At 45.1% G+C, this 24,184-nt stretch overlaps 1 protein-coding gene across 2 annotated transcripts in view; it reads right to left on the reverse strand.

Annotated features, from left to right (window-relative positions):
* Nucleotides 1–313: 313 nt before the first annotated feature.
* Nucleotides 314–24,184, reverse strand: part of NPR1 (natriuretic peptide receptor 1) — a 56,667-nt gene continuing 32,796 nt past the window's right edge. For both annotated transcript variants that reach the window (XM_075261213.1, XM_075261214.1), the window contains exons 2-22: nt 22,838–23,037; nt 21,848–21,958; nt 21,286–21,421; nt 17,925–18,016; nt 17,703–17,841; nt 15,644–15,728; nt 14,283–14,403; nt 12,198–12,272; nt 11,914–11,991; nt 9,506–9,610; nt 9,313–9,384; nt 6,485–6,644; nt 5,883–6,038; nt 5,634–5,802; nt 3,583–3,729; nt 3,286–3,409; nt 3,055–3,123; nt 2,799–2,973; nt 2,610–2,708; nt 1,246–1,337; nt 314–1,154 (exon numbers count right to left, since the gene is read on the reverse strand). In XM_075261213.1, the coding sequence (XP_075117314.1) occupies nt 1,092–1,154; nt 1,246–1,337; nt 2,610–2,708; nt 2,799–2,973; nt 3,055–3,123; nt 3,286–3,409; nt 3,583–3,729; nt 5,634–5,802; nt 5,883–6,038; nt 6,485–6,644; nt 9,313–9,384; nt 9,506–9,610; nt 11,914–11,991; nt 12,198–12,272; nt 14,283–14,403; nt 15,644–15,728; nt 17,703–17,841; nt 17,925–18,016; nt 21,286–21,421; nt 21,848–21,958; nt 22,838–23,037 (2,468 nt within the window). In that variant the 3' untranslated portion in view covers nt 314–1,091. The remainder of the gene's footprint in view (nt 1,155–1,245; nt 1,338–2,609; nt 2,709–2,798; nt 2,974–3,054; nt 3,124–3,285; nt 3,410–3,582; nt 3,730–5,633; nt 5,803–5,882; nt 6,039–6,484; nt 6,645–9,312; nt 9,385–9,505; nt 9,611–11,913; nt 11,992–12,197; nt 12,273–14,282; nt 14,404–15,643; nt 15,729–17,702; nt 17,842–17,924; nt 18,017–21,285; nt 21,422–21,847; nt 21,959–22,837; nt 23,038–24,184) is intronic.

Consider the following 24,184-nt stretch of genomic DNA (forward strand, 5'->3'; position numbering starts at 1 on the left):
GCCAGCCTTACAGAGACAGCCCGGTATACACAGAGAGCGTAATAATACTTCTGCAAAAACCACCTTGTTTTAGGCTTTAGCTTCTGGACAAAGTCGCTGCCATTGGGTCATCCCATGTTCCCGTAGCCTTGGGGTCCGGTATCTACAAAACGCACCTTTGATGGGACCTATTGGAGGTCTACGCGTACAACCATTCTCTCACCATGCAGACACACAACTAAATAGGAGTCCACAAAGAGACTTCTCCTCGTATAAATATCACCAAAAATTTCCACCCAACAACGGAGAATTTAGAAATATTTATAGCAGTAAAATGAGAACGTCCATTTCACATTTGTAGCCCGTTCACAGGGAATCCTATCAGGGCATTGGAGGCGGCGAGTCACGTGTTCCTTCCAGTCCAGTGACCTTCTGTCATGAAGCACCAGTGGTCCTGCTTCCAGAGTCTTTTTGTATCGTGATTTTTGTCCATTTTAATACAGTTATAAAGCTCAAGATTTACCAAACTAAGTGAAAGGAACCTCTTCGTTAAGGCCTAGTTATCTTAAAGCCATGCGCAGGCTTCTCGTACTGAGACGAACCAGCACTTTGGTAGGGGAACTGTTGCCTGCTAAAGAGTTTTGATAGACTTTGGTGTGTGTTGAGGACGGTATCGTCTGGACAGAACTCGTATATATATATATATATATAGACTAACGTGTTTAGCCAAAATCTGTGGACCATGACAGCAGATAACTAACTTGAAGTTGTCTAATGAACACCCAGTCATCCCGAAGGTAGCCAAGTATACCCTAATGCCAAGGCGAACCCACGTCAGTCTCTGCTGTCGATCCTCGGTGATATATCTTGGAAAGATCGGTGGGCATCAGGTGATTGCTCACGTTACGACACGGAGTTGATGGTTTTGTTGGACAATGTTACGGTACATTCTGTTTGGTCCACGTTTACGGAGGTTACTCCACGTCCCTCGTAAAAATTAGGGTCCTGGACCCGAGGTGGAAACATCTGTTCACTGTGTCCAAGAAGTACAAGCATGGCTTAAAGGTGGAGAGTATCCCAAGTCTTATCCACTACTGACGGTCAATGGGAGGTCAACCATGGGTGCTGCTGCTTCTTTCTCCTAACAGCCAGTACGTCCGCACTTTCCCTTTGCCCTGAGGGAAGAATTTATCAGGATTTCAGCAACACGGAATGGGATAACGTCGATACTTATTACGTGATTAATGGTAAAAATATGTACGTTACCTTCATCTCTACATCTCCTCGCAAGCCCAGCTGGAAGCAGTTAAACTCCTCTAAGACATTCCGCGTGTCTGTGGAGACGTGAATCTTAAGTGCTGCAAGATACCAGGAGATCAGCGTGAGTAGCGATACAGGTAAGGAAGAACAGAATGACTATGAACCAAGAGACATCACGACGATCGCCACCAACACTACAGCTCTACAGGACAATATATTTACTGATGTCATAGACCTTCCCGAGTACAAGTCAGATACAAAGAGCTGCAAAGTACAATGATTAGGGTTGAGCAATCAGGATCGGAAAATATCAGATCAAGTAAATTTCACGATCTTTTCCAGCGGGATCGAAGTCGGAGATTATTTCCCACAATGCTTGGCTACTGGCCATTCATTGTGGGAAAAACTAACATTAGGGTTGAGCGATTGGGATCAGGAAAGATCGGATTTTGATCAGCGATCGAGCAAACTTCACGATCGGGATCAGCTGGAAAATCATTGAAAATCAGATTTTGAAAATGATCCTGAAATCTCATGATCGGCTCAACCCCAACAAGGAATCAAACTCATCCTCCATGTTAAACCCCATTTACATGGGCGCAATCAACGTTATAGAAAACCAACATTTTGTTCAATTGCTGGACATGGGACAATGGTCTGGACGAAATATCCATATCTGTAGCTAAAGATAAATGTGGACCACCAGTTTGACTTTTGTCCAGTCTTGAGGATGTTGTCCAAGTAGCCTCCCGTGTATTCACTCCTATAGTCATCGGTTGCTAACTCTTGGATGGGTCCTAGTGTTGGTAGCAGCTGGTTAAGAAGACCAAGAGAGGCTGGCATAAAGCACCAGGGGAGAGGCAAGAGAATAGTCCTTGTACAGACCAAGGTCAGGGAGGGCAGAATTTGTGCAAGGTCAAGATCAGGCAGGTGGTCAGGGCAAGTGGCACAGGTGCATATGTCTAAAAACAAGCTATGGGCAACATGAGTAAACCATAGGTAGCGAGAGTGAGGTCATATAAATCAGCAATATCAAGAACATTTTGGGCAGGACACTACCTGGCTGGTAAACTTTGCTCTGGCTGATAACGGGGGAGGGGAAGTCTGGTTGGTATTGGCTGATTACTGGTGTACATGTGGTAGCCATAAGGGAGGAGGAAGTAGTCACAGGTCAATATAAGGAGCAACAGCAGCCTCGCGAGGATATACATGGACAGCCACAGTGGCAGGGACCACTAGAAGGACTTGGTCGCTGGCACATACCCACAACCAGTGTTACAATATGAACAATTTTCAGACAATTTCACCGAAATTGTCTAACTTGCTCCATTGGATATTAAACTATCAGCAGCATTGAACCGAAATCTCACCTTCCCCATTAGACTCCATTCTTGAAGCTGTGTTCACGGTGTCCCCAAATAGACAATATCGTGGCATCTTCAGGCCAACAACTCCAGCACAGACCGGACCTACAGGAAGCATTAGGATTTTTGACGTATTGACAAGGAATGAGTTGGGAAAGTCAGACAGTGCAGAAAAACATGAGTTTAGATCCCCACCTGTATGAATTCCAATACGAAGCCTCAGTTGTTGGTCTGGGCGATGGCGAATTTTAAAAGTCCTGACTGCGTCCAGTAAAGCAAGAGACATCCGAGCAATCTCACGAGCATGGAGTTTTCCGTTACGAACTGGCAGCCCAGATACCACCATATAAGCGTCTCCTATCGTCTCCACCTGGAATATACGAAGACGGGGGAATGATGAAGGTCCGTTGACTACTTGTCATACCGTAAAAACACGTTCACGTTCTCCTACCTTATAGACATCAAAGTTATCTATTATGGCATCAAAGCAGGTGTACAGATCATTCAGTAGAGTCACGACCTGTGGGAAGAGAAGACGGCATTGGCGCAAAGTCATTACATTAGGTAGACTGAAGTTGACTTGGTACAAACAGAGAAGAAGGTTTATGTAAAGACATCTGATGATGGGGCAAAGAGAAGCGGCCAGAAATGGCAAAGCTTGGTCTACCTAGATGTCAAATACCTGCATTGGCGTGCTCTCGGCCGACAGAGCGGTGAATCCAACTATATCACTGAAGTAAATGGTGACACTGTCGAAGGCTTCGGCCTGAACGGTTTCCCCTCTTTTGAGCTGTTCCGCAACAGAGCTGAATAATAGAGAGAACAACTCGTGAGAAGGAATAAACCAAGGAGATTTTGGTAAATGCAGCAAACCAAACTATGGTCGAAATATGAAAGGAGCTACACGGGTAAGAACATCCATAACTAACCAGTAGACTATAGAAGTTGTAGACCTCCGACGGATCAACGCGATACTTACTGAGGCAGGATCTGGTACAGGAGGGCCTCGGCCTTACGTTTCTCCTCCAGGTACGCCTGAGTTCTGTCCTCTACCAGCTCCTCTAGGTTATTGGCATACTGTTCCATACGAGAGAGCAGATTGTCCAGGATGTTAGTGCTGTTTTCTCTACGGGACACAAACCAGAATAAAAAGGTTGTGAGCACAGATTGTAGATTAAGGATATTCAGGAGACGAGGAACAAAGTCTGCGGAAGTCTTCGGATATAGGAGTAAACTATTCACAGGGACAGTGATAGTGGTCTCTGGTGGTCTCTGCCCTGCCAGTCCCTGCCATGATGTTCCAGTTGGTCGTTCTGGTAGGGGTGTTGGGTACGGGTGTACACTGCACACGACTATCCTGCAATCACTGGCACTCTAGTCAAACAGTGGACCAATCCGGTAGTGGATAAGGCAGCACCTGGTGCTCTAGTTTTAACATGACCTTTAGTTCAAAGTCCTTAGGATAGATGGGAGGCTGGCATCCGGACCCCACTCAGATCAACCGTATGGGGCTGTTTGTATGCCTGTACTATACAGTATACAGAGCTGAAAGTGTATGGCTCCTTACACTATATAGTGGCCAGCCAGTTCCCATTGATGACTACCTTGTGTGCTAACCCTGTGATATTAGACTACAGAGTTGGAAGGATCAGATTCCAGCTCTGTTCACTGTATAGTATCGGGATCGGATGCTGCCCCGAATATCTGATGCGTGCAATGCCCGGAGAGCCCCAGTTGACATATTCAAAACTTGGTGTGCTGTTCCTGTGACATTAGTCTTGTATCTCCTAGAAGATCTTTTTACAACAGATGATAAAACCATCACAGAACAAAGAACTTTCAAGTAGATATGAGCGGCCATTAGGGTTGAGCAATCGAGATCAGGAAAAATTGGATCCCGATCGGCGATCAAACAGATTTCACGATTGAGATTGGGATCGGCTGGAAAATGATTGGAAATCGGTTTTTGAAATCTCAAGATCGGCTCAACCCTAAAAGTGACTTTTCCCATAGAGAAGCATTGACTAGGGTTGAGCGATCGGGAAAGATCGGATCCTGATCGGTGACCAAGCAAATTTCACGATTGCGATTGGGATCGGCTGGAAAATGATCGGAAATCGGATTTTAAAATCGATCCTGAAATCTCAAGATCGGCTCAACCCTAGCGGCCACAGAAGCTTCATGATAGGAGGAATTAGGACATATAGAGTCACCCCATGTCTATCCCCTCATAATACGATGAGAAGGTTCTGTATACAATACATACAATCAGCATATTTATTGATCCATAGCTACGAGGGGGCGCTACTCTGCCTTTTGGCTAAGATCATGTGTAACATTATAAAAGGTCAACATATTGATCGGTAGAGAAATAGATGGAATGACAGACATGTCTAAAGAGCTAAAGAAATAATGGAGTGTTTTTGAGGAAGGAACAATCTAGATGTCCATGTTACTCATCTCTTCTGGATATAGTGTTGAATCCCAGCGAAACAACCAGATACTTCATCCTCTCCTGCTTTGGCTTCAGTCTACAGATGCGGGCCTACTGGACCAGGCCATAGCTCTGCCACTCTACTTGTAAAGTTATGTTGGGCCTATTTTGTGGAAATCGCCTTTCCATACCTTTTTTGATGTTTGGGGTGCATAGTTCTGGCTCATTTTCCTGGTTCTGACCTGATTGACCCCCACACTGATCTTGTTCTTACCCCTGGGATTGTTCGCCTGCACCTGTTGGTCTTCACCTGGCTCTTTCCTTGACTATGCGTAAACCTTGACCTCCTTCCTACGCTACTACTACATTAGGTCTACAATTCCCAATCCATGACTATTCTCTTTTTTGCAACAACCTACAGGAGGAAGGTCCACACCACCTTCTGAAGGGGATACTGTAGACTCTGCAAACCCCAGTTTAGCCAATTCCTAACTGAATACAGGTTAGAGAATCCACATCTTTGATACTAGACTGTACAGTGCAAGAATGGATACTAGACCGTACAAGAGTAAGAATAAGCTGCAAAGACTATGAACCTGTTGAACTTGCGTAGCAGGACTTTGATCTGGTTGAAGTCTGGTCTGTCCAATGGGTCCTCTGCCCAGCATCGTTGCATGAGGATCCCCAGCTCCTGTATATGGCAGTAAAGGTTGGTAGATGGCCTGAAATATGGCTTCTCTCTGCTTTTTATTCTTTCTATGATTTCTGGGGAAAAAAAGATAAGTAATTGAAGAAGGAAGAATGACTTAGTGGTGGCATCTGCCTCAGATCAGTGTCGGAGGTACCTTTAGGGCTGTAGTCTCCACTGTCCATGTAGAAGACCCCGTTCCTCAGCGCGATTTCCTGCAGTATGATGCCAAAGCTGTAAACGTCTCCTTTCTGACTGCCCTGGGGGTTGGGAGACTCCATGCGCAGAAGTTCAGGTGCCGTCCAAAGTTTCTCTATAGCAAAGTTGTAGTGGTGGTGAGTATTTCACATCGGAAAATATATAATAAGTCAGGTAGAACAAATGTCTCCGCAAGCCTTATGTAGGATGACCACAGTCAGTCCAGCCCTCGCGACAACTGTCTCTCCTGACTGTATGTTTGCTACTCACTGACCTACATTCATGTTGACCACAATTTTATGCACAAAATTGGTGTCCTCGGGCCAAGCCATCTGTGTGCGCTGAGGTTGCCTTATGTTACCGCAAGCCTCCCTCCGTATCTGAAGAACATCTGTCTCATTTTACTCTCTGTTCCCCAGTATCACCAGTATCTTGTTCATTGGCGACCAATATAGAATGCAGATTTAACTCTAGCGACATTTCAAGTGTCCCTAAAAGTATCCGCGATCTGTAGAGATGGTTCCGTGATATTTCAACTAAAGTTCATCTCACAGAACTTACTAGCAAAATAAGCATGAGAATCCTCGGAGTCCACAGCGCTGCGGAAACTGGCCAGTCCATAGTCAGTGATCTTCAGGACAAAGCGACTATCCACCACGCAGTTGGACGACTTCAGGTTCCCGTGGGATACAATGACGCTGTTGTGGAGGAAGAGCATCCCCTGAAGGGAAAACAATGCAGTTTGGAAAATATAATTGCCCCCTGTATTTCATTACATAATACCCACAGAGAATTTGGGAATTGGAAGAGAAACTCAAATTTTAGACTGATTTATGATTATTTCATCATCCGATTTGCCAAGAAGCCCACCCAGGAAGAAGACAGAGAAGTTATGGAGAAGGAGCGGGTACCCAGAATAGAGATCATAGGGTTTGTTGCACCATTTTCACTCTATGGCACGTTACGAAATAGCCATTGTCATACGAAGTGAATGAAGGAACTAGGGTTGAGCTATCGGGATTGGGAAAGATCCGATCGGCGATCGAGCAAATTTCGCGATCAGGATCGGCTGGAAAATGATTGACAAATGGATTTTGAAATCTCAAGATCGGCCCAACCCTACTGTATATACAGTCCTATGAAAAAGTTTGGGCACCCCTATTAATCTTAATCATTTTTAGTTCTAAATATTTTGGTGTTTGCAACAGCCATTTCAGTTTGATATATCTAATAACTGATGGACACAGTAATATTTCAGGATTGAAATGAGGTTTATTGTACTAACAGAAAATGTGCAATATGCATTAAACCAAAATTTGACCGGTGCAAAAGTCTGGGCACCTCAACAGAAAAGTGACATTAATATTTAGTAGATCCTCCTTTTGCAAAGATAACAGCCTCTAGTCGCTTCCTGTAGCTTTTAATCAGTTCCTGGATCCTGGATAAAGGGATTTTGGACAAACAATTCAAGTTCAGTTAAGTTAGATGGTCGCCGAGCATGGACAGCCCGCTTCAAATCATCCCACAGATGTTCAATGATATTCAGGTCTGGGGACTGGGATGGCCATTCCAGAACATTGTAATTGTTCCTCTGCATGAATGCCTGAGGATTTGGAGCGGTGTTTTGGATCATTGTCTTGCTGAAATATCCATCCCCGGCGTAACTTCAACTTCGTCACTGATTCTTGAACATTATTCTCAAGAATCTGCTGATACTGAGTGGAATCCATGCGACTCTCAACTTTAACAAGATTCCCGATGCCGGCATTGGCCACACAGCCCCAAAGCATGATGGAACCTCCACCAAATTTTACAGTGGGTAGCATGTGTTTTTCTTGGAATGCTGTTTCTTTTTGGACGCCATGCATAACGCCTTTTTTTATAACCAAACAACTCAATTTTTGTTTCCAAAATGAAGCTGCCTTGTCCAAATGTGCTTTTTCATACCTCAGGCAACTCTATTTGTGGCGTACGTGCAGAAACGGCTTCTTTCTCATCACTCTCCCATACAGCTTCTATTTGTGCAAAGTGCGCTGTATAGTTGACCGATGCACAGTGACACCATCTGCAGCAAGATGATGCTGCAGCTCTTTGGAGGTGGTCTGTGGATTGTCCTTGACTGTTCTCACCATTCTTCTTCTCTGCCTTTCTGATATTTTTCTTGGCCTGCCACTTCTGGGCTTAACAAGAACTGTCCCTGTGCTCTTCCATTTCCTTACTATGTTCCTCACAGTGGAAACTGACAGGTTAAATCTCTGAGACAACTTTTTGTATCCTTCCCCTGAACAACTATGTTGAACAATCTTAGTTTTCAGATCATTTGAGAGTTGTTTTGAGTAGCCCATGATGCCACTCTTCAGAGGAGATTCAAATAGGAGATCAACTTGCAATTGGCCACCTTAAATACCTTTTCTTATGATTGGATACATCTGGCTATGAAGTTCAAAGCTCACTGAGGTTACAAAACCAATTTTGTGCTTCAGTAAGTCAGTAAAAAGTAGTTAGGGGAATTCAAATCAATAAAATGATAAGGGTGCCCATACTTTTGCACCGGTCAAATTTTGGTTTAATGCATATTGCACATTTTCTGTTAGTACAATAAACCTCATTTCAATCCTGAAATATTACTGTGTCCATCAGTTATTAGATATATCAAACTGAAATGGCTGCTGCAAACACCAAAATATTTAGAACAAAAAATGATTAAGATTAATAGGGGTGCCCAAACTTTTTCATAGGACTGTATAATATACAATTAGGGTTGAGCAATCGGTATCATGAAAGATCGAATCCCGATCAGCGATCGAGCAAATTTCACAATCGAGGTCGGGATCAGCTGGAAAATGATCAGATTTTAAAATCGATCCTGAAATCTCAAGATCGGCTCAACCCCAGAAGGAACATTTGTAAGAGCAAACTGAATGTTCATTAATGTGATAGGAATGTTCATGTAATGACCGCTACGCCTGTATTTTCCCTTAAAGAGGACCTTTCACCACCTGCAACAACTCAAGCTCTTTTCATCCTGTAATAGGCTTCGCTCCATTGATTCTGGCACAGCTGGAATATTTTCCCTAGCCCGCAGCGTTCCCAATCAATCAGTTCTTTCAGATTCCGCGCTATCTAGGCTCTCTACTGTCAAGTGGGCGACGTCAGGTGGGAGCAGGCAAGGGGGTGCAATTCTAAGATCTCTGATACTGTCTGCCTTGGATTGAGTCACGCCCCGTTGTCTGCTCCTGCCTGACACCACCCAAGTGCATCAGAATCAAAGTGCATTGGAATAGAGGATGGAAAGCACTGGGGTCAGTGGAGATGGTGAAAGGTCTATTGATACTTGGGGGTTTACATGTGTTACCCTTGCCCTTCTTCCCCAAACCACCATGACTCACCTTCACGATATCGTTGATTAGTGAATATCTGAACATCCAGTCCAAGGTGATGCTCTCATTTTCCAGAATATCCTGAGGAGACAGATTGTTCAATAGAATCAGTCATTACGTCTTGTCACATCCAGCTCTCCGGAGATGTTCTACGTGGCTCACTGATACAGTTATCTCGTGGATGTCCTGATATAGCTCCTACCTGCAGGCTGCCTCGAGGACAGTACTCGGTCAGGATGCAGATATTGGGAGGGTCGGTACAGGCACCCACAAAGCGGGTAAGGTGTTCATTCTGAACGTCCCTCATCTGGAAGACACACAGTAGAAACATGGAAAACCCGATTGACCATTTCATCACAAAATTTGCTAAATTCCATGTAAAGTTCGTTATCAGACATTGATCTGCCATCGTAGAGGATGCTGGTGGCATTATTCCAATAGAGTCACGCCACGGATCTATAGTCCATCAAGTCAGCAACCTGTCTTGTCTCACGGGGTGCAACATAGACATTAAAGGGATCCTATCATTCAGACGTAATTTCTTCTAACACGTCAGAATAGCCTTAAGAAAGGCTATTCGTCTCCTACCTTTAGAAGTGGTCTCTGCAGTTCTCTCGCAGCACTGGGGGTGGTCCTCAGTGCTCAAACAGCACTGGAGGTGTCCCTAATGGTGCCAGAGAACTCTCTCCAATGACTCCTCCATCTTCAGCAGCAACCGCCTCTTCTGTCGTCTTCTTCTGTCTGGGTCACACTCCGACGCCTGCGCAGTCAGCTCTGCCATCGAGACTCTAGCAGAGGCGAGTGCGCATGCCAGCCGGCGGCCATTTTTATGGAGGCCACTCAGCGCGCATGCGCAGTACGCTCCTGTAGTTCTCCGTAGAACTACAGGAGCGTACTGCGCATTCGTGCAAGAGCAGAGTGTGACCCCAGACGGAAGAAGACGACAGAAGAGGCGGTTGCTGCTGAAGATGGAGGCGTCGCTGGAGAGAGTTCTCTGGTAGCATTCTCTGGTAGCATTCTCTGGTAGCATTGGGCCCGCCCCCCAGTGCTGCGAGAGAACTCATTTGCATACCGGTAAAAACCGGTATTTCTACCGAACTGCGGGCCGGAGACCAGTTCTAAAGGGAGGAGACTAATAGCCTTTCTTAAGGCTATTCCGACGTGTTAGGCAGAAAAAATTACGTCTGAATGATAGGATCCCTTTAAGATAAAAATGCACAAGATCCAAAGGGGCGGACTACGACTACAAGATTCTCGGGTTCCCATAACATGAGGATACTAGAGATGAGCGAACACTATTCAGAACAGCTGTTCCGAATAGCACGCTCTCATAGAAATGAATGGAAGCGGCCGGCACGCAGACTTTGCCGGCGGCCGGTTGCTTAACCCCCCACGTGCTAGCTACATCCATTCATTTCTATGGGAGCGTGCTATTCGAAACAGCTGTTTCGAATAGTGTTCACTCATCTCTAGAGGATACGTCTTCCTTTAGGGCAACACCTTACAGGTATAGGGCAACCATGTGTGGTTATGGGCTAGACCTCCACTACAGTGTATGTGGTGATATACTCCAGCCTGCGGGTCTGCGCTTCTTTTGTACGCAGTTTATGGCGGCACTACTGCCACACATACATATGGATTGCCGATGGGGTCTCATCTTCTCAGTGATGGATGCTAGACATTAAATGCTGAGATAATTCCTGATTTAAGCATCCACGGAGCGAGGGAGGGGGGAGGCAGACGGAGGAGAGCTGCTCAGACTGAAGATTGCAAATATTACTGAAATGTCAGCGCTAGTTCTGATTAATATTGGGGCAGAGAAAATAACATTATCTAGAGGTTTTAAGAAGCCGACGGAGAGAGAACACAGTGAATGCTAAAGACGAGGGAGAGGCGGCACCAGAATAAAGAAAAAGGAAGGAGGATAGGAGACGTGGAGACTGGCGAGAGACTGCAAAGCGTGAATGTCATGGCAGACTTACAGTGGAGACTGACACAGAGGGTAGAAGTGGGATATAATATGCTAATTTTTATGGTAGGCGAAAAGCCTGGTGACGACCTCTTAGATGTCTCCGAGCATCTGTCTCCTCCTCGCTAAATTGAATCACATATTTTAGCCGGTATTTCCAGGTCATCTCTAGACTTTAGGGGTAAATGCTCTAAATCTGAACTGACTTTACCCCAACACGTAACCTTTGGGTCAACGCTCTTTGTAGGTTACATTTTTCATTGGGCAAGGCAGAAGCTCGGCCAGCTATCTGGGTATCACGGTTGCTTTCGGCTCTCTCCAGACGTTGTTGTCACCACTTTACTGCTTAACAAGTGACAAGCGTACAGATTAGCAGGCAGCGGTCGTCTCTTTATGAGGACTCTTTGGATGCAAGAGAGGAGCCGTGACCAAGTGACTCGGGTTAAGTGGAGGATCCAGCCAGTGCTCACCATAGAAATGACAACAAACAAGCTGTTTATGTTAAGCTAGAACAAATTCTGTGGTGTCAGCGCAATTCCAGAGTCTGGAAGCCAAGGATGTGTCGGAGCAAACGACGGCTCCCAGATGCCAGTGTGGGACGGCTGTTGTCGGACAAATTAGACGCACAACACAATGCTTACGTGTTTTAGTTCAAACAGGACTTTGCGGGTCAGTTCTATGCGTTTCCGGTTGATGTACTTAACGGCGACGATATTACCCTGCAAACGAGAAGAGGTTAAAGCCAACGAAAATGCAGTGGCGGTCACAGAATAACATCCCATTAAGAAGGGTTATAACTCATTCTAGATTGTTCCCGAGGGACCTATCTGAAGAATGTTTGATCTCAAGAGAGCCAAGACATCCGGTTAATCAAGAGATATTTATGCACTGTTTACATTGGTTGGGTGGCATGAAGCGAGAGTACCTTGTAATAGGCCGTCTTGGCAAAGATCTGGAATTGGCCTTCGGTGGTGAGCAGAGATCCGTAATTGGAGCCTCTCTAGAGTGAAAACAATATTAATAACAATAAGCATACAAAACATGTCCGCATGACAGCAAGAACGAGAAGAAATATGCACAGAATGCTCACAAGGGCATGAGTAATGGGCAGGAATAATCAGATGAAAGTGACATGAGAAATAGAAGTCCAAGAATGAGAAGAAACTGGAAAAAATAAATCACGTGTATGGAGAAGATGAAAGACATTCGGGACGACGGGACGAGGGTTGTCCTCAGACTTAGCATGGAGTTATATGTTTAGTTTAGCACGTTTTATTTAGAGCACTGCACAACGGCATCTAGAACACAATACATCTGCCTGAGGCCCAGGATAATGGACTGCTCGGTGAGGCCTGGGATAATGGACTGCTCGCTGAATATTTCTGGAAAGCCAAGCCAACTTTGATAGGTTTGCAATCTTATCTAGACGTGTTGACGCACGTTGTAGATTATGGCAGGAAAATAGTAACAGGAGATATTGAGGAAAAAGATGTTTTAGATTTGTGACAAAGTCGTGGACTCAGGTGAAGGCGAGATAAAAGAAAGGAAAAGTATAACTTGGGATTCGAGACAAAGTCGAGAAAGACGTAACGAAGGTGATGGGACATGGAAGTGCCAGTAGGATAAAGACAAAGAGGAAGAAAGAGCTGGAGAGGGCGAGAAGGATGTCGTAGAGGTCGGGCAAGAGTAAAGATGTGGACAAGAGTGGAAATCAACAAAGGAAATGGTGGAGGACAGACATGAGACACTAGGTTGTTGACATGAAAATGAGGTGGAAGCTCAAACCATTAAGCTAGAAGTCAAGACCTAACAAAGTCGCCAATATCTTGGATTAATATTTCCATCTTATGGATCACACCAAAGTCATTAGGTCAATGATCTCAATGTGAAGAAGCCATATTGACTTCCTACCTGGAATTCTACCATCAACTGTCTATACTATGATGTTCATCAAGGGGGCCAATGCCCAAACACCTCAGTCATCAATGTTTTTCCAAGAGACCAATGCCCCAAACGTTTTATTTATTTTCTCAGCCAAGAACTTTGTCCAGAAATTCAATAATGTCTCCCTTAATTTGTGAAGGAGGTAAAAACTCCAATATATGTGGAAAGTGCAGGAGAAGCCTTCAAGTGAAGGTAGAAGGTCGAGTGGATTGTTCCCTCCTTTGGATTAAGGGACTTGAGACCAAACCATTTTTTTTTACGAGGTTTGGAACATAAAGAGTAAGAGGATCGATTGCCACAAAACTTCCATGGCGCAGCGGTTGGTCAATTATTTTCTATAGAGCAAAAATATTCTCTGGCTCTAATCTCAGCACCATCCATAGTCATCTCATCACTTTCGGGCAATCAACGCAAATTTACATCCGTAAGCGGTAGAAAAGGCAAGCCCAGCCGTTGTGAGTATAACCATGGTATCTTTTATTAGAGGGCTCAAAGGGTAACAGAAGACACAATGGACACAGGTAATACAAACAGGACGTCAACGTAACCGGCACCTCACCACTCCCACCAGTGATGGTCCCAACTGTGTGGTGACATCTAAGAATGGATAACCTATAGGGTATTCCAAGCTCTTTTGATCAAGTCAGATTATAGATTTTCCATCTCAGGATGTCTTATTGGCCGAGTGTGGAGTTCAGGGATGGGCAGAAGTCCTACCACCAACCTGTGTGTATCTTTGTGGTCCCTACCTCTAATTTTTAACTCTACATTACTCTTTTATAGATTTACTAAGATATTTCAATGACAGTATTGTTGCTAACAAATCCGATGCCCACCTAACTACACCAACTAGGACATCACTAGATCTTCTTGGACATCGAGACGAGTCTACATGTAACGTCTTACCCCGCTACGACTACACAATACCGATCGCTGAGCGCGAAGCACGTGTGATAACTATAAGATAACGCAGTCTCGCTATAACACCCAAAAAGATAAATCAGCCGTTACAGATGCCGTGACGAGGTTGACAGGCAGGCATGCAAGATGCTTCTGGCGCAGTTACCAGTGATAGTGTGAGCTTGCTGCCTGCCCTGCGGAGGTTTTTCTCCATGTTGCTTGTCTGAATGTCCTCCCAGCGCACTTTCCACAGCTCGGCAGCCAACTCTTTCTCCAAACGCAGCTTCCTGGGGAGAGAAGGTAGAAATTTGCTTCGTAAAATTGACATATTTTCTTGCAACAGAGAAGGCATTGGACAGGGAGCGTTGACAGCTGATAGCCTTGGGTGTTATCATTCTAGATTTCATCAAAGTCAATATGAGCAGTTCGCTTTTAATGTAGTGAGGCTAATTTATCACATAAGGCCAAGGCTCGATGACATCAAAGGCAACAGATTGTGCAACTCGAGTGTGACTCAACGCGACTACCCATGTATTCTGTAGGCTGCTCTACTTCACATTGTCACACATAGTCATGTCTGGTTAACCTACACTAGACTGCCTCTTACACATCAGAAGATTTCACAGGGTGCCATTGGTGGTGGAGAGGGGCCGGATGGACTTCCATACCCTGTGTCCTCTCGCACCTTTCTATCTTAGCCAGAGGTAAGTTTGTCATCCATTCGCCCTACAGCTTTTAGTCCATAACACTTCGGTGAGCCGCGGTGCCCATGACCCAGTTGTTGCTTCTCTGGTTGACCTTCCTTGGACGTTCTTCAGTAGATAATTGGATCACCACATAAAACCCGCCGTTTCGATCATACTCTCAGCTAGTCATCGTAATGATCTTTACTCTTTCCTATTTTTCCAGGTTCCAATACTTCAGCTTCAAAAACTGACTGTTCCCTCGGTGCTTAATATATCCTATTCTGACCTGCGATGTTGTCCCAAAATAATCAATGTTATTCATTTCCCTCGGGTTTTAATGTTATGGCTAATTGGTTATCTGCTATCTGTCTACCGAGGGCAGTCATCGTGAAGCAAAAGTGGAGCAGCAGTAAGAGTTAGCCGCCTATTCACACTACATACAAGGCTACTAAAAGCACAGAGCGTCCATCTATTTGTTCTGCCCACTGGCCAAATCTTACCCAGTGTCTCACTATGTCCTAATTATTCCTTGTAAAATCTACAGCTATGACCAGCAGCTGCTCTTCCCTAATCCTTGTAATCCCCCCACCCTTTCGATTTTTGAAAGCTGAAGTCAAGCAGCGGTCCCTTCCAATTACAGCTCACATGGAAACAAAACGCAGGTCTGGAGGCTCCAAATGACACATCCCCTCCCTCCCCGTCTACCAGGATCCTGAGAATCCCAGTTTTCAATTAACAGCTGCAAGGCCGAGGCAGCGGGAACAGGAGGTGAAAGAAGTAGAAGGAGGTGAAGTTTGTTTGTTAGGAGATAGCGGAAGAAGATGAAGAGGAAGAAAGATACCTGTATATGAAGATGGACGAGACGGCAATGGCCAGGAGGATGAAGCAGATCACTATCGACGTGACCTCCAGGATGGAGAAACTGGCTAATAAAGGGATACAGGAACCATTAGGGATAGATCAACATATACAAAAACACACTTCATGCCAGTAAAAAAAAAATTACAGGATCCATTAACATAAAACACACACTTCATGGCTATGGAAAAATACAGAAACCATTAAGAGTGGAGGAACCTATAAAAACACGCCTGATGGAGAACCTGGCGAGCAAAAAATACAGGAACCATAAGGGATGGATCAACAAATAAAGAGACACTCAACGGAGAAACTGGCTAGTAAAAAAATAATACAGGATGGAGCAACGTGTAAATGTGTTTAATGATCCACCCGGGTCACCACCTCAAAGTCCGTGCGCAACTCACAGATGGATCCAATATGAGGAACATGGTGACATCAGGATGCAACTGTAATGACACGGAGAACATACAACCATCGAGAAATATGGCAAAGTCCACAAATGTCCACGAAATGGAACAACCTCAACAACATAAAGTAGAACGTACCGTACATGCTCTCAACCTCACAGGTACATCTAACACAGAGAACATAATGTACCAAACACTTGTGGCCAACGTGGAGAGCATAACCTGGAGAAATATTGCCAAGTTGGCGCACCAGCCCATCCAATAGAACATACAACCTCAGACTTTGTGCACATACGCATCACTCGTAAACCGACCATACACAGTCATTTCGGCTGCCGATCGGACATTTTATTTGCTGTGAACAATCTTTCTCGGCTGTCCAACAGCAACCAAAAACAGATCAGCCGTGCCGGATATTTTTGTCTAACTGTTGGCCAAAAATACCAGTATTTGGCACGATCCCCTGCTTTGGGTCCAGTGATCAGCTAACTTTAACTGTCCACCCATTGGGCAGTTTTGCTGTTGATGTTGGGATTAGCATGACGGTTCTCTGAAATCTATAGTGTACGTACAGTTGTAGGAGACATATCTAAGAATATCCACATGTCTATCCAACATGAAGAAGACATAATAACAGAGCAGCACATACATAAGTCATACATGTAGAACAGTATTACAAAGACCATGCGCGACACATAGACGAGTCAATAATTACATAACATGAGGAACTTTGCCAAACTCAAGCACAAAGAACCTACAATGTGATATAATCGTGAAGACCACACAAGTCATGCTTAGACCCAGTAATTCTGCAAGCATCTAACCTGTCAATAACTCGTAAACCTGCCCTTATCGCCAATAAGTGACCTTCCGTACAAACTGTGTAATCATATAAAAGTGCCGTGCACACGTTATTTCCATGGATACCGGTGCAAGGCCAATTCTCCATGACCTGCCCGTCACTTTGTAGCATTTGTTTGCCTTAATGAGCCCAATTCACTTTCCGCTCGGAGAATGGCGGCCCTATGATGATTCACAAGTCCATGTAACTAGGGGTCCTCTTACACGGACAGATGAGTCGCCCATAACAAGCACTGATCGATGATATATAGAGTCTATCACCCCTGTGTAATTGGTACCACCGTCATGTGCCTTATTGGTCATGTGATCATTCATACTATTGCCCGTCTTTCCTCCTCTCCCGTTGCATCCACTCCCCGATGCACTGCTAACCAATGACGATTGGGAACAATGTCAAGACCTTTAAGATTTGTGAAATTTGTGAACAATTTTCAAGGATCTTTTTCTCCTCAATTCAAAAAAGGCTGTACGGCTCAGCATGAGCAGAGCTTGCCGTATACGCCGGCACTTCCCATTCACTTCAATGGGACTGCTCGCAGTGAAAGAAGCAGCCCATTCATTTCTATGGGGAAACGCTCGCATGCCGGCTCCCATAGAAATGAATGGGAAGTGTTCGGCAGCCCTGCTGTAACACCGGCGTGTACGGCTGTGATACACGCTGGCGTTACGTAGTGTGAATGCCCCTAAATATGAGATCTTTAGGACAGAAGAGACCCCTACTTGTGTCCAGGTCACTAGCTAAGCCCCTTCATAGACCCTTCAGCTACTCACTTTTCTTGCACGCCGGATTGTTGTTATCAAATCCGCAGGGTGGGACGTCAAGTGGTGGAACGCCATTCCCCGGCCAGTGGATCTCTTGTCCTGGCACCTTGACTATTCTCCTCAGAGTCCCGTTGTAAGTGGCCACAATCTATAAGTGAAGTAAATGAATCTGTTATACATATGGGGAAATGTATAGACTGGGCTTTGTAGCAGGTTGTTGGCCTCACGTACCTGGAAGTCTCCAGTGGTTGAAGACATGTCCCAGAGGGAGTAGTCTGTTTCACGGTCACCATTGTCATCTATCCTCATGAACCCAGACACCCCTGTAACATGGCAGAACATCAATGAAACTGGGTGATCGGCAGCAGAACTCAAAGACAGTGCTGAGAGCTGACTGGAGATGGATCCAAGGGCCGCCATACTAAGAGCCATTGTGACCCATCATACCTGTGGGCTAAACAGATCACTAAAAGTAGTGATACTGAGCAAAGACTATAGTAAAAGTACCACATGACTGAAGATGGAAGTGAGGGGACACTAATAACCGGGACACATGGGGGGACAGTAATGAATGACACACAGGGAGATGAGGGGACAGTAATGACTGTGACACACGGCAGATGAGGGGACAGTAATGACTGTGACACAGAGAGATGAGAGGACACTAATGACTGTGACACAGGAGGAGATGAGGGGACACTAATGACTGTGACACAGGAGGAGATGAGGGGACACTAATGACTGACATGGGGGAGATGAGGGGACACTAATGACTGTGACACAGGAGGAGATGAGGGGACATTAATGACTGTGACACAGGAGGAGATGAGGGGACACTAATGACTGTGACACACGGGGGATGAGGGGACACTAATGACAGTGACACACGGAGGGTGAGGGGACAGTAATAACTGTGACACACGGCAGATGAGGGGACAGTAATGACTGTGACACACAAGGACTCACATCAATTCCAAGCCTAACTTTAGTTTTCCCATATAAGACGACGATCGAAGGGTTAAACACACAAATTCCACAGATTGCCTCCCGTAGGGGACGGCCTGTGTGGCGCGTTATCCTCCGGCATGTTTGAAGTAGCGAGTAATGAAGGGATAATTACCCAGAATAGGACAATTATACTGAAAACCAAAGCATCGAAAATGAGCAGCAATGTATTCAGAGTCCCAGATGCCATACAGTAGATGAGAAGACCAGCCGTGATCCTGGAGATGGCGACTACGCCCAACACTCGCATCAACCCAACGACGCAGTGGTCGTCTCAGCTCTGTACGGATGGGAGATATATCACTGCATGAGCGGGCAGGTAGGAGTCTAGCAATCCCCGGAGGAATCTGTAATGTCAGCCCTATAGGATGCCATCCATCCGCTCTAGCAACAGATAGAACTGGAATATTGAATAGAATTTTTAACAAGCTGACAGAGGTGGTCAACCGTAGAAGAAGACGCTCTAATGAGAAGAGAACCGAAAAAGAAAGAAGAAACTAGAACTTGGTAGAACTAGGATGAAAGAGAAGTTCAATGTGATATCGAATACATCAGTTCTGTGGCCTCGATGGATCTGAGCCGCAGGCAAGAAAGAAGTGGAGAAGCACTGGCACGGTAACGTAAGGTGGTGGAGACCATCGAAGGATTAGCAGAAGAAGAAAACTTGATCTTCACTCCATCTTCATCTACTGAGATCATTGGAAAAGTCAATTATTGTGGTCAGAGGTGAAGGGACAAGATGTAAATGGCAACCATGAGTAAGATGAATGTAGACGCTCACTGCCTGAGACTGCCCATACTGCTCAATGTCTCCGGATTTCAGCTCAACCCAGAGACGCGATATACGTCAAAAATGGGGAGAGGAGAATACGCTGCTGATAGACTCCTCTGTACTCCCACCAGACCCCTCTGTTACCTCTCTAAACCCCACTGTTCCCTCCAAACCTCTGTACTCTCCTGATACCTATGTTCTCCCCATACTCCTCCTCCAGATCCTCTATCACCTCCAGTCCTCTCTGTTCACTTGAGACTTCTCTCCTCCTCCAGACCCCTGTATCCCTGCCAAACCCCTCTGTTCCTTCCAGACTCCTCTCTCCTCCCCAGACCCCTCTGTTCCCTGCAGACTCCTCTCTCCTCCCCCAGACCCCTCTGTTCCCTGCAGACTCCTCTCTCCTCCCCAGACCCCTCTGTTCCCTGCAGACTCCTCTCTCCTCCTCCAGACCCCTCTGTTCCCTGCAGACTCCTCTCTCCTCCCCAGACCCCTCTGTTCCCTGCAGACTCCTCTCTCCTCCCGAGACCCCTCTGTTCCCTGCAGACTCCTCTCTCCTCCCCAGACCCCTCTGTTCCCTGCAGACTCCTCTCTCCTCCCCAGACCCTTCTGCTCCCTGCAGACTTCTCTCTCCTCCCCAGACTCTTCTGTACCCTGCAGACTCCTCTCTCTTTCTGCACACCCCTTTAGCCCCTCCAGACAAGCTCTGTCCTCTTCCCTTCTCCAGGCTACTTTGACCTCTAAAGATTCCTTTGTCCTCTTTAGACTCTCCTAACACTTTTGTCCTTACTGGGTCACTTTATCTCTGCCTGACTCCTCTGTCCCCTCTACTCACTTCTGCACACTCCAGACTTCTCTGCCCCACACAAACTCTTCTGCCTCCTCCAGACCCTTTTGTCCCCTCCAGACTGTTCTCTCATCTCCAGACCTCTGTGTCACCCCCAGACCCCACTGTCCTCCCTAGGCACCTTAAGCAGCAGCTTATCTTTCCGAGTAAAAAGGAGCAGACACTTTGACATCCCAATCTCCACCTTCTCTCTCTTGATATCTGTGAGGCAGTCATGAGATGTTACAACCATGCTGCGTGATCTTCTTCTTTATTCTTCTTTTTGGTGCAAATTCTATTAAATGTCTTACAGAGATCACTACGTCGATAGGCACAACAAGACAAGAAATTTGGCACAATGAGCTTAGTAAATGTGGGGCGACGTCTGTGTGCAAGAGAAAAGATCTAGAAGACTAGATAAATAAATAGGAAGAAGGAGACCGAGGAAGAACCAGAGTAGAAAAGAGGTCGAGAATGAGCAAAGTCATAAGATGGAGAAAATAATCCGAGATGAGGAAAGGCTCAGCAGATACAAGAAGAAGACAGCCGCGGGAAGCTTCATATTCCTTGAATGTTCCTTGACTTTATTGAGGTGGCTATCCACTCCAGAGAGTCGTCAGCTGAAGACTCAACCAATGACGATTCCTTAAGATTACACCATAAACGTGACTGGACCAGAAGAGCGTCGCAGCGGAGGAACGTCGGGAGTTCATGTTGTGGAAGAATGTAGTTATTAGGATTTGTAGAGTTCTCACCACCCGTGTTACCTGACATAACACTGGAACAGTGCGAAGGCCGAGTCCCAGCTGCTTCCTGTACGTTCAGGAACCCTCGGCTGCGTCATCCTGTACTATGGGGTTGCCTATATTTAAAGGGACCCTAAGGCTTTTCTACATTTGCTACAATCAGCAAGGAACATGTGTCTACATCTAAGCAGTGTGATTCTGAACACCGACACCACCCGTAGTGATACCTTGGGAACGTGAACTCACCATAGTAGGTCCTGTTCCACATACGGTCAGTGATGGCGGAGGCGTTCTTCATACTGTACCCCTTTGCCCTGGTGTCATTGACAGCCTGGGCATAGAGCATGACCGAATCGTAGAAGGCTGCTGCTACCGTGTTCATCTGTAAACAACACACACAGTCGTGAGCACGCATCCCGGAACGCACACACTTCCTTGCACATTGTCCTCGCACGCTTAGACTTCCAAGTAATTCCACACCACCTGCAGGAGCCCAGTGTCACACGCACCCCCTCATTATAGTCCAGGCACTCAACGATGACGTTGGACCGTGTCCTAGATTTAATCTCTTTGTTTTTTGCCCACGGGCCGGTAATGAAACATTTCCTGCTGACGTTCACAATTAATCGCCCATCAGACCCAAGTGGTAAATTACTAAGCGCTCATTTCCAATTGTAGGAATAAAGTGGACAACCCCCTACCCCCCCCCCCCCCCCCCCGGGCAACCTGGATAATAAGCACTCAGGTTCTGGCGTGGCAATGACATGAGATCAGGTCTCCGCTCGGAGGTCCCCCAGGCCCCACTTACCAGAGTATTCTCCATAGTGTAGTTGTGTTTGTTAGCGTAACTCTGCAGGTCGTGTAGAAATTCCTTGTACTCGGGGTTGTCGGGCTCTCTGATGGTGATAATCATCACTGCCTGACCGGGAGACACAACATATCAGTCACCAACATACACCTATAGGACACGACAGCCGGACGGAGCGATCGGACACTACTCAGGACTAGGGTTGAGCCGATCTTCAGATTTCAGGATCGATTTTAAAATCCGATTTCCGATCATTTTCAAGCCACAATCGTAAAATTTGCTCAATCGCCGATCGGGATCCGATCTTTCCCAATCCCGATCGCTCAACCCTAGTCAATGCTTCTCTGTGGGAAAAGTCACTTTTAGGGTTGAGCCGATCTTGAGATTTCAAAATCCGATTTCCGATCATTTTCCAGCCGATCCTGATTGTGAAATTTGCTTGATCGCCGATCGGGATCCGATCTTTTACGATCCCGACTCAGGACTGAGGCGACCAAAATGAGCCTTTCTGATCAATGGAAAATCGGGCATTGACTCACTGCCATGATATGTGCGCTCGCCGTCCCGGAATTGGTGTGCAAATACTCCATAGTGTTAGTTCTTAGCGCTGTATATACAGTAGCATGTCAATATGTACCTGGTGCGGCTCCTTAATTAGGGAGCAGCGGCAGATCTGTGTGTTTAGACTATTCTAGAGCTTTCCATACAATTTGTCTCCATTCAACCGTATTAAGCCTCGGCTTAACCCCTTCCTTGCAGAGTGACAGGCAGCTCCAGCAAGGTGACAGGACACGGCAGGAGGGACTGTCACATCTCCGCAGGAGGGATATCTCTGTCGGGACTGTTCTGAGTTTTTTCCTGGCCATACTGGTACATTTAACTGGTTATAAGAAAAACTGCCAGACATGGCGGCGAGTTCATCGCTCATAGACAAGAACCTAATGAGATTCCCACCAGCAGATATCGTAGGACGGAGAGAACTGCCGTTACCTGAAATGCCTCCCTGGCTTTAGCGTCATCTGCGTCTCCTCTGTACCATGGCCGCCTAAAATCTGGGTATCTGGAGCCCTGGAGGCTGGCACCGAAGATATCAACGTAGAAAAACACGTAGTCACCAGAGCACAAACCTTGTTGATACGCTTGAAGCATGAGATGTCGGAACGTGTCCGGAGAGCAGCAAATGTACACAACTATAGGAAGAAGAAGATCAATTAATACCACCAAACCATAACACACATATAACCGATAGCACATAAAATACAACAGCGTGATATCAAAATTTCATCTATATATTTCCACTCATAGGAGCAGTATTATAGTAGTTATATTCTTGTACATAGGAGGTAGTATTATAGTAGTTATATTCTTGTACATAGGAGCAGTATTATAGTAGTTATATTCTTGTACATAGGAGGTAGTATTATAGTAGTTATATTCTTGTACATAGGAGTAGTATTATAGTAGTTATATTCTTGTACATAGGAGCAGTATTATAGTAGTTATATTCTTGTACATAGGAGTAGTATTATAGTAGTTATATTCTTGTACATAGGAGGTAGTATTATAGTAGTTATATTCTTGTACATAGGAGCAGTATTATAGTAGTTATATTCTTGTACATAGGAGGTAGTATTATAGTAGTTATATTCTTGTACATAGGAGTAGTATTATAGTAGTTATATTCTTGTACATAGGAGCAGTATTATAGTAGTTATATTCTTGTACATAGGAGGTAGTATTATAGTAGTTATATTCTTGTACATAGGAGTAGTATTATAGTAGTTATATTCTTGTACATAGGAGCAGTATTATAGTAGTTATATTCTTGTACATAGGAGGTAGTATTATAGTAGTTATATTCTTGTACATTGGAGGTAGTATTATAGTAGTTATATTCTTGTACATAGGAGGTAGTATTATAGTAGTTATATTCTTGTACATAGGAGCAGTATTATAGTAGTTATATTCTTGTACATAGGAGTAGTATTATAGTAGTTATATTCTTGTACATAGGAGCAGTATTATAGTAGTTATATTCTTGTACATAGGAGGTAGTATTATAGTAGTTATATTCTTGTACATAGGAGTAGTATTATAGTAGTTATATTCTTGTACATAGGAGGTAGTATTATAGTAGTTATATTCTTGTACATAGGAGTAGTATTATAGTAGTTATATTCTTGTACATAGGAGGTAGTATTATAGTAGTTATATTCTTGTACATAGGAGTAGTATTATAGTAGTTATATTCTTGTACATAGGAGCAGTATTATAGTAGTTATATTCTTGTACATAGGAGTAGTATTATAGTAGTTATATTCTTGTAAATAGGAGGTA

Source organism: Leptodactylus fuscus (assembly GCF_031893055.1).
Source record: "Leptodactylus fuscus isolate aLepFus1 chromosome 7 unlocalized genomic scaffold, aLepFus1.hap2 SUPER_7_unloc_1, whole genome shotgun sequence".
In the NCBI taxonomy this organism is placed as follows: domain Eukaryota; kingdom Metazoa; phylum Chordata; class Amphibia; order Anura; family Leptodactylidae; genus Leptodactylus; species Leptodactylus fuscus.